Source organism: Nicotiana tabacum, chromosome 10 (assembly GCF_000715075.1).
Source record: "Nicotiana tabacum cultivar K326 chromosome 10, ASM71507v2, whole genome shotgun sequence".
NCBI lineage: Eukaryota > Viridiplantae > Streptophyta > Magnoliopsida > Solanales > Solanaceae > Nicotiana > Nicotiana tabacum.
In genome coordinates this window covers 130,550,773-130,569,347 of record NC_134089.1, presented here as the reverse complement: position 1 = coordinate 130,569,347, position 18,575 = coordinate 130,550,773, and the positions used below count along the sequence as shown (strand labels likewise).

The 18,575-nt window shown below is 34.8% G+C and overlaps 1 protein-coding gene and 1 pseudogene across 1 annotated transcript; both read left to right on the top strand.

The window, feature by feature from the left end:
- Positions 1–573: 573 nt before the first annotated feature.
- LOC107790837 (phospholipase A1-IIdelta-like) lies at positions 574–2,146 on the top strand (annotated as a pseudogene).
- Positions 2,147–5,442: 3,296 nt separating this feature from the next.
- Positions 5,443–15,323, top strand: LOC107790836 (plant cysteine oxidase 4-like). The gene is made up of 6 exons (XM_075223303.1): positions 5,443–5,579; positions 6,170–6,536; positions 13,211–13,356; positions 13,519–13,666; positions 14,412–14,618; positions 14,709–15,323. The coding sequence occupies exons 2-6, from the start codon at positions 6,437–6,439 to the stop codon at positions 14,825–14,827; spliced, it is 720 nt and encodes a 239-aa protein (XP_075079404.1). The 5' UTR covers positions 5,443–5,579; positions 6,170–6,436; the 3' UTR covers positions 14,828–15,323.
- Positions 15,324–18,575: the final 3,252 nt, after the last annotated feature.

The window sequence follows — 18,575 nt, the reverse complement described above, 5'->3', positions numbered from 1 at the left end:
CAACGAGTACCGAATCCTGAATTATTATTTAATTAATCATCCAAATTAGGTGGTAAACTCTTCCAACTGAAACGTCGGCAGAACCATTGCAGCAAATGACGCACCAATCTTAGTCAAAGTCTCTAGAAGCAATAATAGTGCCCTTAATAATACAGAGTACTATTCTGTATGCACAGAATATCCATTAAAAATGGTTAAATAACCATTCATAACCATTTTTAGATGGGCTATTAAAGTTTTACGACTTTTCCATTACAATGTAAAAGATGGCCAAGCCCTAATAGCAGGGCTGAAAAGTGGCTACACCAACTAATTTTATCGTTATATGAAAAGAAAGGAAGACCATGGAAACGACAGTGTATATCTATGTTGTTATCCATAGCTCTTATTCAGTCTCAAATTTTATTCTTTACAATAAAATCAGTTAAAAATCAACTTTACTATGCTTTTATCACCTCTATCACCAAGTGAAAGATTAAAAAAAATTATTGTTCATTGAGGTGTGGAAAAAAACGTGTATATAATATTTCAATTCTAACCCATTATGCCCCCTACGTTATCTTGGTTCATAACGTGGCTATTAAAAAAATTCATTATTACGTACTACCAATTTGATTAAAATAAGGAAAGACAGCGTCTTTTCTTCAATAATAATCTCTCCTGTCATTATTAGCCTTAGGCTCTTAGCTATAGCTCAGCACAAAAAATTTTGATCAAAATTCTCACCACAAAACAAAGTAATCTTATCATCATTTCTTAATACAACAAAATGGGGACAGAACCAACATGGCATGAATTATTAGGAAGCAACAACTGGGAAAATCTTCTTGATCCATTAAACCTCCATCTCCGGCGACTGATTCTCCGGTGCGGCGACTTTTGTCAAGCAACTTACGACGCTTTCAACAATGACCTAAACTCCAAGTATTGCGGCAGTAGCCGCTACGGCAAAAATTCATTTTTTCCACAAAGTCATGTTCGAATCGGCTTCAGATTACAAAGTCTACAGTTTCCTTTATGCCACTGCTCGTGTTGGTGCACATAAAGCACTTTTCCTTCACTCTCTGTCTCGTGAATCTTGGGATCGTGAGTCTAATTGGATTGGCTATATAGCTGTAACAAATGATGAAGTTAGTGAAAATCTGGGTCGTAGAGAAATTTATATAGCTTTTCGTGGTACAACGAGGAATTATGAATGGATTAATGTTCTTGGTGCTAACCCAGAATCTGCTGGTCCTTTGCTTCATCCCAAATCGCTAAATAAAGCTGAATCAGATGATGGAGGTAACGTCGACGATGATGATGAAAACGCGCCTAAAGTAATGAATGGGTGGCTCAAGATTTACGTTTCAAGTGACCCAAATTCGCCATTTACGAGATTAAGTGCTAGAGCACAGCTTCAGACTATGATTGAAGATTTAAGAGAAAAATATAAGGATGAGAATTTGAGTATAACTTTTACAGGACATAGTCTTGGTGCTAGTTTATCAATTTTAGCATCTTTTGATCTTGTTGAAAACGGGGTGACTGATATTCCAATTTCGGCTATTATTTTTGGTAGTCCACAAGTAGGGAACCAGGCTTTTAATGAAAAGCTTAAGGAGTTTCCAAATTTGAAAATCTTGCATGTTAAAAACAAGATTGATCTTATTACTCATTATCCAAGTTCTTTGTTAGGGTATGTTAATTCAGGGATTGAGCTAGTAATTGATACTAGAAAATCTCCAAGTTTAAAGGATACGAAAAATCCAAGTGATTGGCATAATTTGCAGGCAATGTTGCATATTGTAGCAGGTTGGAATGGGGAAAATGAAGAGTTTGAGATGAAAGTGAAGAGAAGTATGGCTTTAGTAAATAAGTCAAGTTCTATATTGAAAGATGAGATATTGATTCCTGGATCTTAGTGGGTTGAGAAGAATAAAGGGGTGGTTTGTGATGAAGATGGAGAATGGATTCTTGCACCACCTTCAGATGGGGACATTCCAATTCCTGAGTATTGACTTTTTCTCCCCAGTTTCTTTTTTTTTTCGCCCCGACTACTCCGAATTTGCGCCGGATGGGGCCCATTCGGGGATAGTGGCTTGTTAATTAATTACTGGTTTGTTTCTTTTTATATTTTTAAGTTGATCTTGTTTATTGTGCCTTAGACTTGTCAAATGCGAGTAGGTCCAACTTCTTTATTGGAATTATTTGCTTAGATGTACTATAGCTTTCTGTTACTATTAAATTGTCCATAGATTTTTAAAAAAAAAAAATATTTGTCCACGAAAATTTATAAGTTTTTCGTATTTTTTAAAAATGAGTTTTTCAAAAACTAAGAAGTGACCACTTTTTCAAAAAAAATTCTAACTCACAAAATTATAATATTTTATTCAAGTGAAATGCATGTCCAACCATAATTTTAAATTTCAAATACTATTTTCTAATTTACTTCAAATACTATTTTTTTTCTTTTAAAAATTATGTTTGTCCAAACGCCTACTTGCATATTGCTTGGCCCAACGTAAAAACTCGGGTTTTTGGGGTCTTTTAACATAAAACAAGCGTCCTTTGTTCTAGAAGTATTTGAAAACAATATTCTTTTCAGCATAGGTTGACAATTATTTGAAAACAATATTTTCTCTAGAAATTATTATGCTGCTTTATCGCTTATGGTTGAGGCGTTGAGCATGATAGTATCTATAATGAGATTCTGTAAGAAACAATAACCTTTACATACTTAATATTTATGTGCTTCTTTTGATTTAAATTTAAACAAACGGTTTCAATAATATTAGCGTGAAGATAATAAAGAATTTAGTTGTAAACAAATCACCTTATCTCGTTATATTCTTGTCATTTCCTCAGGGTTGATATCTTGTTACTGTGGGTGGATCTACAATATCAGTTACGGATTTACTTGAATCTAATAGTTTTTGTTTAGATTCTATATATATACTACGAAATTTATTAAATATCTATAAATATTTAATTGTTAACCAGTTAGTACTACAAATATCTATAACTTGAGATTGTTGTAGAAATACATAAATTTCAAAACTTGAATCTGTCCCTGTCATTGCCTTTGCCCTCTTGGTAGCAATGGCTAAACCAATAGAACAAGGATTAAAATTTCAATTTTAATACTTTGTGATCCAATATTAAAGGATGTATTATACCTATATCTTGACTTGTGTGTTTATGCCGCTTGCATTCAAAATACAGGACGCTATAGCAAATATGGACAACTTTCCTCCATTAATTATTTCCTTATTTTCCTTCAGTGCCCTATTGGAAAAATTAGTTGATGGTTCTATAATTTTTGAATCATTGATGTATATCATTGATCCACAACATCTTATAAACAATATATAGGTTCAAACTTAGTATAAATGTATATTTTTAAACAATTCTCATGATATAAACATAGCTCGAGTCAGAAATAGTAAGCGTGCATGCAAGGGCAACCTGATGCAGAAAGCATCGCTTTCAAGCATGATCCGGAGAAGAGCCGCACCTCAAAAGGGAATGATATAGATAATCAATTCTACTGCATGCATTAGTGCACCCGGTATCTTCCACATATTATGTTGTGTTTAGTCAAAGTCATACTTCATCAGCTCTCTTTTTTTATCCTACAAATTTTTTACTGATATTTTCTTTTCACTGAAAAATGATGCTATAAGTGGAGAAGAAGATGAAATAACATCAATTCCTGAAGATGAAATTGAGGAACACACACACATTGCTCTTCTAAAAGACACTTGTTTCCTCATCCAAAAAACAAAAGCAGTATTCAAACAGACTTATAAAGATGGTCACTTTATGTTTAGACCATTCGGCAAACATGGAGAAAATAGCAAACACGGCTAGTACTCGTTTTGTTCATAGACAAGTGAAGAAAAGTGCAATTGATCTGTGTAAATTTATTTGTATTAAGTTTAAAATGATTTGAATTGCTTAAAAGCTTCTGCGCGCTAAGGAAGCATTTCATTGAACTTATTCGTGAATGTAAACTTGGGATTTTTTTTTGCAGAAGTATGTATTCTGTTTTTCACGTCATTGCCAAAATGTATAGTCCATATGCTCAATAAGGGAATAAGTATTCCGTATTAAATGTCCAGTCTCGGCTAAATTAACATACATAGTAAAATTTACCAACCTGGCACCAGCCAAATTTCGATTTCTCTAGGACAGTTCATTACTTGTAAATCAGTCTCGTGACCCAGTACCAGAGTGTAAGATATAATTACACTTGGCTCCTATTCCTCTTTTCCGTAGATATTTGTAGTAAACTGTAAATCAAAAAATAATAATAAAAATTGAAAAAATAAGAAAGTACAAAACTAACCCTAATACTACTGTTATGTAGGGATGTTCATAAAAATCCGAAAAAACGAACCAAACCGAAAACCAACCAAAAAAATCGATACTTTTTAGGTTTGGTTTGGTCTAGTTTTGAATTTTGGTTTGGTTTTGGTTTTAATCAAAAAATAACCAGAAAAACCGAACCAAACCAACTATAAAAATAGCTACTTAAATTTATTATTACACCTATATATATATATGTATATTTTTATATAAAATTTCTAAAATTTTATGGTACATATTAGTCATTTGTATTTTTAGTCTAGTTATTTGCTATTATAATAATCTAATTCTTTGCCTTTACATTCTAGTTTGATTGGTAGTTTTCTTTTGTTAAGTACAAGAATTTATTTGATGTTAAAAATAATCGATTTTTAATTAAGTACTTAAATTATTCATCACTATTTGATTCAATTATCATCAATATATAAATGATAGATTTCTTAAAGAGCAATTGATTTGATAGTGTTACGTTGAAAATGTAGTCCCTGAAATATGCGTTTGATATTATATGTCTCATATTTAAGAAAATAACCCGATAAATAACCGAAAAATCGAAAAATCAACAAAAATCGATAAAAACCAAATCGATAAAAAATCGACTTAATTGGTTTGATTTGTCCAATATTTGAAAAACCGACTTATTTGGTTTGGTTTCTTTTTAGGGAAAAATCGACCCAAACTGAACCATGAACAACCCTACTTATATGGATAAGAAGAATATTCGACTACCTACTAACCTTCTACCATAATTCTCAATCTCGTGAACTATATGCTCTCAAAAGGTGCATGAATCAGTTAGGTAATCACTTAATTAGTTTCCCTTCGATTCCATATTTGACGTGTTAGATCATTAATGATCAATAAATTGTAAGACTAGCAAATGATGCATGAATCAATTAGGTACATGAATCAATTACCTTTTATCCTCTCTTTTTTGTTATGAAATCTATTTTATCTTCTTCTTTTTTTCTCGTCATGAACCTTTTTTTCTATTTTTACTTGAGTAAATAGATGAAAATGGAGAATTACAATGGCCTTTCTGTTATTCCACCGGAAACCGTGGTTAATAATTCTAAGTGGTCAAACAGGGTCAGCACCATAAGTCCATAACCAGAACACCGACCCATATCGGAGCCCCGAATCCGCCAAAACGCCCAGAAAACAATTTTTACGCAAACTCAATCCTCCTCCTCCTCCTTCATTCTCGACTCTCTGTGCTCTTGCCCACGGTATGATCCTGTACACTCTCTTGCTCCTCTTCACTCACAATCCTTATCAATAATTCTTTCTTATTTTCTGTTTTTAAACCTGGTAATTACTGATTTATATACGTTTATATGCTTCTATTTATGTGTCTTCATGTCCAATTTATTGAATTTTTCAGTTTCATTCTAACTTTTTCTTTAATACTATTTTCATTTCGATTGTTGCACATAATTTTATATAACTTTTTTCCAGTTGAATTACTCATCTACTGAACACACATCGAGTTTTTCGCTCGCAATATACTTACGTCAATTCTCTTTGTTTCTTCTATTTTAATTTAATTTATAAATTTGTGTCTTCAATTTCCGATAAATTTCATATCCAGATTTTGTTGCTGGTGAAGAGTACAGTAGCTAGCGCACCTAGGTTTTAATTAGACTTGCTTTTTAGCTTATAAGGGATTTTTTTTGCATGTTGTAACTGTTCTGAATTAGGGCTTTGCAAATGAAAATATGATATTGAATAGTTCTTTTTTCCAAATTCTTTTTACTCTTGCTGAATTTTTTGTGGATCAGAATTATCGAGTTTAATGGTAATTTCTTCTGTTTGCTAGGTGGCATTGATAATAGAGTATAGAAGTGTATCAGTTAAGCTACACATGGATATATAATCATCGGTTTGGTTTGCATCGTACAGTCCTGTTTGTGCCCACTTGTGTTATTGAAGGGTCTTCTGCTTGAAAGGCTGTTCTTGAGGGGTCTTCGGGAAATAGAGGACCCTTCAGGCTGGAAATTTTTTGGGTTAGTTCGAAGCTTTTAGCCACAGTAAGATAAGTTTCGTTGTATAGGCGGTGGGTATAACGATTCTCGATTTGCGGAACATGCCAGCTGTACAAAAGCTTTATAACGCTTGTAAAGCATCACTTTCGCCTAATGGACCTGTTTCAGAAGATGCTCTCGAGAAAGTCCGTTCCCTACTGGGTATGTGTTTATGTTTATTAATCTATGTAATATTTACTTAAACATCGTCATATGTATTTATAGAGTTCCAATCACCTTGCGGTTTAAATGGTTATTTTATTTGTCTTCTAATTTGTTTTGTCAAGTTACTTCTAGATGTGATAAAAATAGTTTACTGGAAAATCATCTGGTAAAATTTAATCTATCGTTTTATGTTCAATGAGAATCTCCTAAACCTATTTGAGTGACTTTCTTTTTGGCCATTTCGAGATTGGACGCTATAGCTGCTCTTGAATGTAACTTAGTTTTGATAGATGCAACAACAAAAAAAGGCCAGCTCGGTGGACAAGGCATCCCGCGTTCACGCATGGTCTGGAGAAGGGCCTATGCAAGAAGTGTGACGTAGACATCCTTTTTTTTTTATGAGATAAGTTGCTTCATTGCAAGCATCAAGAAGATGCAAAAGTTACAAGAAGGATCAATGTTAGCTCCATTACAATATAACAAAAACCTACCCAGGAGCTAACAAAAAGAATCAAAAGTAGAAGGGGGCTAACTTAGAGTAAGTGAGCCAATGAAGTCTAGAAGGGGAATAACATTATTTACAGGGCCTAGAATACTCCAACTAAACATATACACAAGACATTTAGCTTTAAGAGCATGTAGTGGAGTTGAAATGCCATCAAAACATCTGCGATTCCTTTCTTGCCAAAGACACCAAAAAATGCATGCTGGGATCATCTTCCAGACTTTCTTGATGGCTCTGTCCACTTTCCATCTGCTCTATCCTTCTACTGCCTCCTTAATGCCCTGAGGTTGTGTCCAACTAAGCCCCAAGATTGCTAGAAACATATTCCACATATTTGCTGCCATTGGACAATGCAAAAAGAGGTGGTTGACTGACTCAGAGTTTTGCTGGTATAGGTAGCATCTATTCACCAACTGAAAGCTCCTTTTACAAAGATTATCTTGAGTTAAATAGGCTTCTCAAAGGGCTGTCCAAGTGAAACAAATAACCTTTGTGGGAAGCTTTGTCCTCCAAATGAGCTTCCACGGCCAAGAGTCTATGATTCCATTCTGTTCACACATATGCCTATAGCCGCCTTGACTGTATAGGAATCTGCACTATCTCTTCCCCATATGAGCTTGTCTGGAATCTGATCATTCACGGTGACGTTTCCCAGTTTTTCCAACAACACAAAAAAGTTGTCCAACTCCCAGTCATGCATGTTTTTTCTAAAGAAAGGGGCCCATGCGTTTTCTGATCTATATTCCCTAACTGTAGAATTGGGATTATTGGCTATGGGATTATTGGCTATCTGAAATAGTAGAGGGAAGCTTTCCTTCAGTGGGCAATTTCCAAACCAAATATCCTTCCAAAATCTAACATGTGAACTATTCCCAACCTTGAAAGAGACATTCTGTGAAAAATCATCCCAAAGGTTACTAATGTGTTTCCATAACCCCACTCCATGAGGGGCTCTGCTTAGTTTAGTACACCAATGGCTTTGTTGTCCATGTTTGGCTATCACCACCTTCTTCCACAGGCTGGTATCCTCCTCCCCAAATTTTCCTAGCCATTTCATTAGCATGCTCTTGTTGTGTTTTGCCAAATCTTTGATACCAGGTCTACCAAATTCTTTGAGTTGGGTTACGTTGGACCACTTGACAAGGTGGAACTTATGCCCCTCACTATTCCCTTTCCAAAGAAAGGTCCTCCTGAGCTTGTCCAGCTGCTTGAGCACCTTACTAGGCATAGGGTAAAGTGACATGTAATAGGTTGGAATGCTATCCATAATACTGCTAATCAAGGTTAGCCTGCCACCGATAGAGAGATATTGTAGTTTCCATGTTGCCAGTCTCTTCTCCACCTTTTCTATCACTCCATTCCACACTGCAGTAGACTTATACTTTGCTCCCAATGGTAATCCTAGATATGTGGTTGGGAAAGAGCCAATAGCACAACATAGAACATCTGCTAGCTCCTCTAAGTTAGGAACTTCATTAACAAGATAAATCATACTCCTAGACATGTTGATGTAGACATCCTACGCTAATGCAAGCATTGGTGGACGCTTCCACGGCTCGAACTCGTTTATGATATTAAGGCATTAGTAATATTAGGTTGTAAAAGTAGGCATGAGAATTTATACCACTCAAGAATATTAATAAGCAAATCTATATCTCATGTTCAAAAGCTGATATCATCTTTTGAAATTTGACTATTTGTTTAGGAGATCTGAAAACGCAATTATGCTAGGGCTTTGTGTTGGCTGTGCATGTTGTGAGGTTAATAACTTTAATGTGCTTGTTCGATACATTAGACAAAAATCCACCTTACCTGCCCCTTTTTAGAATCTTTGTTTATTTCATCTTTTTTTGTGTGATAGTGTTACTCATTTTTCGTTGTCAATCGAGTTTTTAGATTTCAGGCTGTTATGTTTACCACTTAGGACAGACATGATATATCAATTTTTACCTCCGTCTAAACCTGTGATGAAGGAGAATCTTGGTGATCATAGCATGAAAATCTGATTTTTGAACAGTACATATTGCTTTTGAAGGGAAGTTCTCTTAGAGATTGTAATCTTCCTGGATGCATAGGAAGAGTTTTCGGTATGGACTAGGCTGGTGGATGATTTAGAGAAAAGAAACACAGACAGAAGGAAACATAGGGCTGATTGTGGGTGCTGATCAACATTGGGTGAACTAGTTAAAATTCTTGCTGAATTGAGGTCATGATAATGGTGCTGTTTGTGGCTCTTCATAAGGTTTGGTTATCTAGAATAGGAGATTGGGCTTACTGATAAAAAAAGAAGGAAAAAAAGAAGAAAAAGAAAGTGGGAATTGGGCTCTACAAATAGCTTAGGAGCCAAGTCCTTTTCTTCTACTACTGAAATTGAAGACACAAAGTTTCAATAAATGTAGAATGAGAAAAATGACAAACGAAGATTTTTTTTTTTTTTTGAACTCATTGGCATCTTATTGTGTAGGTTGCAGCACACAACTCTACAGTTCTAGAATATCCCTGCCCCTTCCATTTCTTAGGTAGGAGGATTCTACCTGTAATGCACTCCTATTGTCGACAAAAAGGCTTGGAATTCCTCTATATCCAAATATGCAAAGAATATGAGTAGTGATGTGATCCTCCAAATTTCCTTGTCCTTCTTGCAGATCATCTGTAGCCTCCGTTTGTGATAGCCTCTGGCGTCACCCATGAAGCATCGATTAGGGAGAGTGCAAGGTTTCACAGATATGACTAGTGTCTCCCCATCAATCCTTGCTCAAGAATAATAAGACATCTATTCGTAAAAATCATAAATTGTTTCGCAACAATTTTCATTCACGATTACTTTAAATTCGTCTCCTAGATTCTAATTATAACAATGTTCTTTAAGGCTTGTTTGAGTGTGCGTAAGCCCTGAAGCTGGGTGAAGATCTGGTTGAGCACTTCACTTCCCTTAGTGGTACCTTAGTGCATGCACTTTATTGCTGATAGTTTTTGTCTTTAACAATGCAGTACAAACAATAAATACAGTTGCAAATTGAAATTAATTGTTAACAAAATTGATAAATGAGTGTTTTATTTATTGGGGAAAAAATCGACACTTAATGTAAGAAAGCTGGTGAAAAATTGTATCATTACATCTAACTTAGGAGTTTTAAAATAACTTTTGAACTTAATTACTCATGCTTTTTACTTCATATGTTTCATTTAATTATGGTTTTTTCAATTCCTTTTTTCTTCAAAATAATTACTTTTTGTGCTTATAATTATATGTTCTTGCATTATACCTGCATAAATACATAATGAAAATATACAATTTTTTCTTCATTACCCCCTTTATTTGTTAGCTCACACTTCAATTGCACTTTGCAAATAAAGCTCCCCTAGTTCTTGGCGCTTTTTGTACACTTTTCATCTTTGATTACTCTGATTTACAAGTTTGTATTCGATTGTGCAGCTCCGAACCTCACCTTAGAATTTCTAGGCTCTCGATTATGTGACAAGAAAGTGCCACCGTTACTAAAAGGTAAATTTTATAGAGCAGTTGTTAGGCCTGCCATGTTATATGGAACTGAATGTTGGCCGGTAAAGAACTCACACACCCAGAAGATGAAAGTAGCAGAGATGAGGATGTTGAGGTGGATGTGCGGGCATACAAGGATGGATAAGATTATGAATGAAGATATTCGAGAGAAGGTGGGCGTGGCCCCCATGGAGGACAAGATGCGGGAAGTAAGACTCAGATGGTTCGGGCACATTCAGAGGAGGAGCACTGATGCACCGGTGAGGAGGTGTGAGCGACTGGCTGTAGTGGGCACGCAGAGAGGTAGAGGGCGACCTAAGAAGTATTGGGGAGAGGTGATCAGACAGGACATGACGCGACTTAGGATTACTGAGGACATGGCCCGACTTAGGATTACTGAGGACATGGCCCTTGACAGGGAATTATGGAGGTCGAGCATTAAGGTTGTAGGTTAAGGGAAAGTTGTGAATATTTCTACAGCACAATAGAGTGAGACTAGCTAGTTAGGAGTTAGACTAAGAATATAATTGGTCGTCTATTGATGCAGGGCTTTACCTGCTAGTTTTACTGTACCAGCCATTTATTTCGTATTTCGTATTCTGTATTTCATATCTCTTATATTGCTGTTATTGTATTATGCATTTTTTATGGTACTAATATATCGGCTCCTGTTGCTTTTTTTTTGAGCCGAGGGTCTCCTGGAAACAGCCTCTCTACCCTTCGGGGTAGGGGTAAGGTCTGCGTACATATTACCCTCCCCAGATCCCACTTGTGGGATTATACTGGGTCGTTGTTGTTGTTGTTGTTCAGCTAGTTAATAAATGTAGCTCTAGTTGGACTAGTAGGCTTCTTGATTACAGGGGATTTTCAAATATTTTGTTTCAGCAATATGAATGCAGTAGCATCTTTAATACATCACAATTATGCAAGCATTACTCAGTTTGCCACATTGTTGAGAGTAGATTGGTAGGTGGTGAGATAGAGCTTATGTGATGAAACTAATGAGGTGCAGGAATATTGCATGTATTTAAGACCAGAGAGACTTGAAAGTGGAAAGGAAGGGGATTGGTGCGCTTCACTATTAGAGTATCAAAGGTGGCAAAATTGGTATATAGGTAGGTTAAAAACCTGTGTTATTTGTCTTTAAGATGTTAAGTCTTGGTGCTAAAAGCTGTCAGAGTAGTGTTGAATGTTTGTATGAAGTTAGTCCGTCAATGGTTAATTGGAGGATTGGATTGTATCTCACATCCAGTGTTTTTGAGAGCGCGAAGCGCAAAAAAGCGACAAGGGCTCGCCTCGCTTCAAAAGCGAAGCGCAAAGCGAAGAGCACGCTTCATTGAAGTGAAGTGCAATTGTGAAAATACATATAATAATGAATTTATAAACTGAAATACACATTAAAAAAATCAAATAAACTAAAATATAACATATATATATATATATCAAATATATATATATATAATAATTAATTTTCTAAACTGAAATACACATTAAAAAATCAAATAAACTGAAAGATATAACACATATATATATAATAAGTAATTTTATAAACTAAAATACATATTAAAATTAAGAAGAATAAAAGGGAGGGAAAAAAGAAAACCAACGCCTGCCCTAGCTGTGCAGACGCTGGAGGAGAAAAAGTGAAAAAGAGAAAGAAGAAGAAGAAGGAAGAAAGAAGGAAAAAGAAAGAAAAAAAGAGCAGAATCTGGACTGGAACAAGAAGAAAGAAAGAAAAAAATGAGAAGAAGAAAGGAGAAGAAGAAACTTACCTGGAAACCCTAGTTTTGTCGATGAAGAAGAGAGAAGGGGTCTCTGTTTTGTCAAGCAATTACAGAAGCGAGGTTAGGGGTCTGTTTTGTATAATTTACAAACATACCCAATCTTTTTTTTTTTCTAAAAAGGGCCCAGCTGCGTTTTTTTAACAGAAGCGATCGCTTCGTCGCCTTGTCGCTTTTTTTACTGAAGCGTGCGCTTCACACGATCGCATCGCCTCAGGCAGTAAAAAGCGATGCCCTGTCGCTTTGCGCTTAAAGCGACGAAGCGATCGCTTTTCCAAACACTGCTCACATCTATAAATAGCTGTATTTGTATTCCATGATCACCAACTCTTCAGTATATATTTTGATGAAGATCAAACTCTTCAATACATATTTTTTCTCTTTTATTTCTTCAAAGTATGGACCAAGGGAATGACTGCCAATTATATGTATTTTTTTTTTTTTGAGATAGGTAACTGAGACTATCAATCATATGTATATTTGATGCTGAACTTTAAGCAGCTTTCAATATGTTTTAATAGATTTATGTGAAGAAACCACATTCGATCCTTCTCATTCACCATTGGTGGATTGCGACTAATGGAGTATCTGAATAATATCGCTAGAATCTAAACAAGCTTGAGGGACGAGTGTCTAACCATTGCCACCCAATCAGTTCAAATCCCAGCATAGGCAAAAAAGCACTGGGCGATTTCTTCCCACTAATATGATTCCGGATCTCTTCCTTAGTCTCCAAAATCTCACTTACAATAACTTTATTTGGCCATGAGTTGAAATGTCAATATTGTGATTATTGGCCTTCCCGTGAATTTCAGGCTCATTTTGTCCTATTCTTCCAAAAATGACTTGCATTACTTACATTCGGCTATTCATTTTGCTTCAGATAAAATCAAGCCTTCTGATGTGGGTCTTGAGCAGGAAGCACAACTTGTGCGGAGTTGGAATGGTACTCTGCATGACCGCAATGGAGGAATACGGTCCCCCCCACCAATCAAATACCTGCACATACATGAATGTGACAGCTTCTCTGTAAGTGTTGCATAATGGTTCTATACTTTATTTTTTTGTGTATATGGGGTGGGGGGCACAGGAGTGCTGATATTTGGAGAATATGGATGAATAATATCCGATAGTGGAGATATGAGAGGTGCATTGTTGAATTTGTTATTATCCTCTTTGATGTTTTCACAGATGGGGATATTTTGCATGCCACCTTCCTCTATCATACCTTTACACAACCACCCTGGAATGACTGTCTTAAGTAAGCTGGTATATGGTTCCTTTCACGTGAAAGCCTATGATTGGATTGATATTCCAGGTCCTTCGGTTCCAACAGAAGGTGCGTACTATTTAAGTAGATGTCCAGGATATACTTTGATGGATGTGTAATTACACTTCACTGCAGAACATAGGGTTTTTTCATGAGATGTTTCTGGTGTGCCATTAATTTGAGGCCTTACTACGGCTTGTTTTCTCCTAAGTTTTCTCTAATTAGGTAGCAGGTTCTCTCTTGTTCTGGTTATGTTGGCTTGGTTTGACGGGCCTTTACTGTTATCCGTAGATCTCTTCTGTTTTAGTTTGATTAAGGTAACTCGGAATCATGTGTTTGTTTCATGACATGCATATTTTTGCCTAATGAAACTCCTCTTCTGAGAATTCAACCAGAATCATGTAGTTGTGCTTGTACTATATCACTATATTAAGTTGAGTAGACTTGCAAAGTCAAGGTTCAAGTTACATCTTATGCAGAATTTTGAATCCGATACTTCAGCGGGAAGGCACAATGTGAGAATGTTGTGCATGTAACTATATAACTCGTAGATAGTTGACTACGACTGGGTGACGAAAGATTTATCACTAGAGAGATACTAGCAATTATTTTATATTCAACTGGAAGGAGTCACTTTTATGAGCTTACTTTTTTCTTTTTTTCTTCATTAATATTTTATCCGGTGCTATTATTAGAGTAGTAAGGATTTTACTGCTACTTCTTCTCGACCCTCTTTAATTCATATACAGTTGTACATGCATACACACACATCGCTGTTTGCTATCTTCTATTGCTAACCCCTAGTGTTGCACAGGTACTAGACCGGCAAAGCTTGTTAAAGACTGTGACATGACAGCTCCGTGTGGGACAACTGTTCTGTATCCTACATCTGGAGGCAACATCCATTGTTTCAAAGCCATAAGTCCATGTGCTATTTTTGACATCCTTTCTCCACCTTACTCTTCTGAGGATGGACGGCATTGCACTTATTTCCGGAGGTCTCCCATAGGAGATCTACCAGGTAATTGCACCGTGAGAAGTTTTGCGCAGATAGATGTGATATGAAATTCAATTGTATTAAAAGGCTAAAGTATTTTTACACCTTATTAAGGTGAGCTTGAGGTGGATGGAGTGACATTCTCAGATATGACTTGGTTGGAAGAAGTTCAACCTCCCGATGACTTTGTGGTCCGTAGAGGGCAATACAGAGGCCGTGTCATCAAAACTTGAGGTGGTTTATTCTTTTGGTTTTATCCATCAACTCTTATTACGCATTCAGATTAATTAGTAATGTCTCAGGCGATTAGAATAATGACTTATATTGGTCGGAAAGTAGGGCATTTGAGGTGTACATATCATTATACCATACATTAATTTACTGACCTCACCTTAAATTAGTTAACTGTTAGACTGAGTATAAACAAGTCCTCCGAAGTTTTGATCGATAACAAACCAGCTTGCTTAGGCTTGTTGTGCCTGCTCTTCTGCTTCATGACCCTTTGGGTCGATAATGATGTACACATAATATATAGAAACCTCAATCTCTGAGCAGGGAAGCTTGGCGTGTTTGAACTTGGTTCAATTTTTCACAGGGTAGTTTGTCAAAGGATGAGTCTAAATTTTGTTTACCACAGTCTTTTGATAATAGTTTGAGTATTACAGATGGAATGTCTCAATGTTAGATGAAGCAAGTAATATGAAGTATCCAATAATTTGTAAAGGAAAATGACTTCTGTTCGTAATTAAGTCATTTGTCCTCTTTTAATATTTTCCAGCAACCAAATACCATATAATGACTTGATCTTGAAAATATTTTCCAGCAAAATGTTTCCTTCATACCACCAGCACTCAAATTCTGCTCATTTCATTGCGTTTTTAATCGGCCTTCCATCTAGCTTTTGAACTGCAGATTGAAAGATGAGAGAAGAATGCAAAGAAGCTAACAACCAGAATGTGCTGTGGCAGATTAACATAATAGTTAATTTTGCTCCTGTTTAACTTCCATAATTAAAATTTAGATAAATTGGTTACGTTCTTAAACAAGTATGCTTGTGTGGAATAACATTACCAATATACAAGTAAACTCTACAACATATATGATATGAAAATGGTGAACAATTTGAAAAAGCAAGAAGTGTCAGAAATTTGATTTTTGAAATTATGTTTGCCGTTGCATTGCTGATTATCCTGTTTTATCCAATCTCATGGGCAAAATAATCGACGCAGAAATGCACAAGGGACTACTAGAAGTGCTTTACAGATAAGCTAGCTCAGCATGTGTTCTGCTTTTTAAGTGCAATTTGGTGAGGGAGATAGGATGCAGCTTTAACTTTCTCTTAAACACAATTTCAACTTTTTTTTTTTTTTTTGTTTTTTTGTAAGAAGCGAGGCGAGCAGTAGCCCACAGTCAATACAAATTATCATGTTAGAATAAATAAATAACTATAGGCTCAATGGCCATGAGTTGATTAGAGCTGTAATTCACGCCTATCCAAATTTGTGACACCATCTCTCGCCAATGAAGTCAGCCACGATACATTGGGTCGTCACTTCATAGGAATAGCAAACAATTATAGAATACTCTCTTCATCAGAGGAAGAGGTCGGAGGACGATACCAGAACATCCTTGTTTTGCTGGAATCAATGCTGATATTGGTTTTTTAAAACTGTCGGAATAGAAGTTAAACTTCAAACTAGAGTATAAACTATTACTGTTAAAAAAAGTTCTAACTAAATATATTTGAAAAACGTCTGAAAAATTTAGCCAGAGAATTTATTCAACTCCAAATATAAATAGGAAATCAACTTTTTAGCTTTCTTTTGCCCTACTTAAGCTGCATCTCTTAGGGTTATTTGGTTTGTTCTCTTGGAAGTAGGGTTGTACAAAGAAAATCGATAAATCGCATCAAACCAATAATCTGAGTCAAACCCGAAAAATTTCGATGTGGTTTGGTATTGGAAAAAAAAATCTGATCATAATTGGTTTGGTTTTAACTAAAAAAATCACATCGAAATCAAACCAACCCGACATTACATTTATATAATTTAAAAAAATATTTTATACATATAAATATTTATTGTAATGTAATTTATAAATATTTCTTAAACTTTTCACAATTTTATCTTTTAGTGTATTATTTCAAGTTTGGACTTAACATTCTTGAACGGCCCAATAAGTTTTATAGCCCATAAATGTAGTAACTCAAATAAAGTTCAAATCAGTGTCAATGCTAACGAAGTAAAATCAAGAGAAATTTTCATAAAGCACTATCTTTTAGTGGTAATTAGCTATCTACAGATACCATTTGCTATATTACGGATTGTAGATACATTTTCTATTATTATAAGATGTATTAGATGTATTTAAACTATTGTATTCATGAATACAGTAGCAAAAATAGGCGTGAATCAGAGAAGTTTAGCTAATTAGTTGTTGTATTCGAGTGTATTCGACTGTATTCATGGCGTGAAACATGGGATTACAGCTGGACAGATTATTGTATTCGACTGTATTCACGGCATGAAACAGGGGATTGTACTGTTTTTAAACGGAAAGTGAATCAATTAACATAATAGACTCCTAATATAACTCAACAAACTCAATTATAACACACAAATTTTGTATTTTTCAGTTATAAGAAAGATTCTCAACCGAAAAATACCCCAAAACATAGCAATCTTCAGAGAAATTATATAATACATCTGAATACATAAATTATATTAATTAAAAAAACATATGAATACATTCATGGCATATAGCGAGACAATGAATACAATGAAATACATAGAATACAACGGGATACATTGAAATACAATGAAAAAAAAGATAGTGAATACAATGAAATACATGAAATACAACGAGATACATTGGATTACAATGAAAAAAAAGACAATGAATACAATAAAATACATGAAAATACAACGTGATATGTTGAAAATACAATGTGATACGTTGAAAATACATTGAAATATATTAACAAAAAATCAAGTTGCTCTGTCCCAAACTCCATCGTCTTTGTTCAAGAACAAACTCTAATTTCCGACGAATCCGCTACTGATGTTGAAAGGTCAGTTTATCCCATTCTAATCCGCTTCAGGAACAATGAGTTTCAATCAAAGATTTGCTAGAGGAAATATGTCGCACTGAGAAGGGAAGACGCAAAATCATGATTCAACCAAGTTATATTTCGGCAATCTTCAGTTTGCGCTTGTGCGACAGAGAAAGAAGCTGAATAAACTGACCTTTCAACATCAGTAGCTGTATACTACAGTTTGCATTCTAACCCATTCTCAGCATCAGTTTATCCCATTCTAATAAATTTTGAGATTGAACATCGTGTTTTCAAGAATTGAGGGAAGAGAATGACATGTATCAAAGTAGAGAGAGAAAGAAGATAGTGTAACTGAATAGCTTATTTAGTGACTTAGAGATATGAGATAACCAAAATTAAATATTTTGCTATAAACATTAAAAGGTATCTATAGAATATAATTTTTTTAAATGGTATTTATTTAAAATAAATAAGGTGTTAACCTGTACTATAGGAGGTAAAAATTCCTAAATTCAATTCAACACTAGAAATGACAATAGTGTTGGATATCTATTTTTAATTTTGCATTGGTTTATAATAAAAATGCATAACTTAGTTTATCTTTTTCCTTAGTGCTTAGTCATGTAATTAATAATACTTATTAGATGTACTTATTTTAGCATGTCTTAAATAGTACTTTTAGATTATGTTCATTTTTATTATGGCTTATTAATTAGTAATATTTATTTTATGCAATTTTTTTTATCTTTGTTATTAAATATTTTAGTACCATGCTATGATTCATTTCATATTATTGTATTATTTTCTTGAAAAAAATTATATAGTTGTATCCTACTAGGACTAAAGAAATATTTGGAGCACAAGTTACATATTTTGTGTTATGAAGATTTTACCGGAAAACACTCGAAAACCCGAAAAAAACTTGA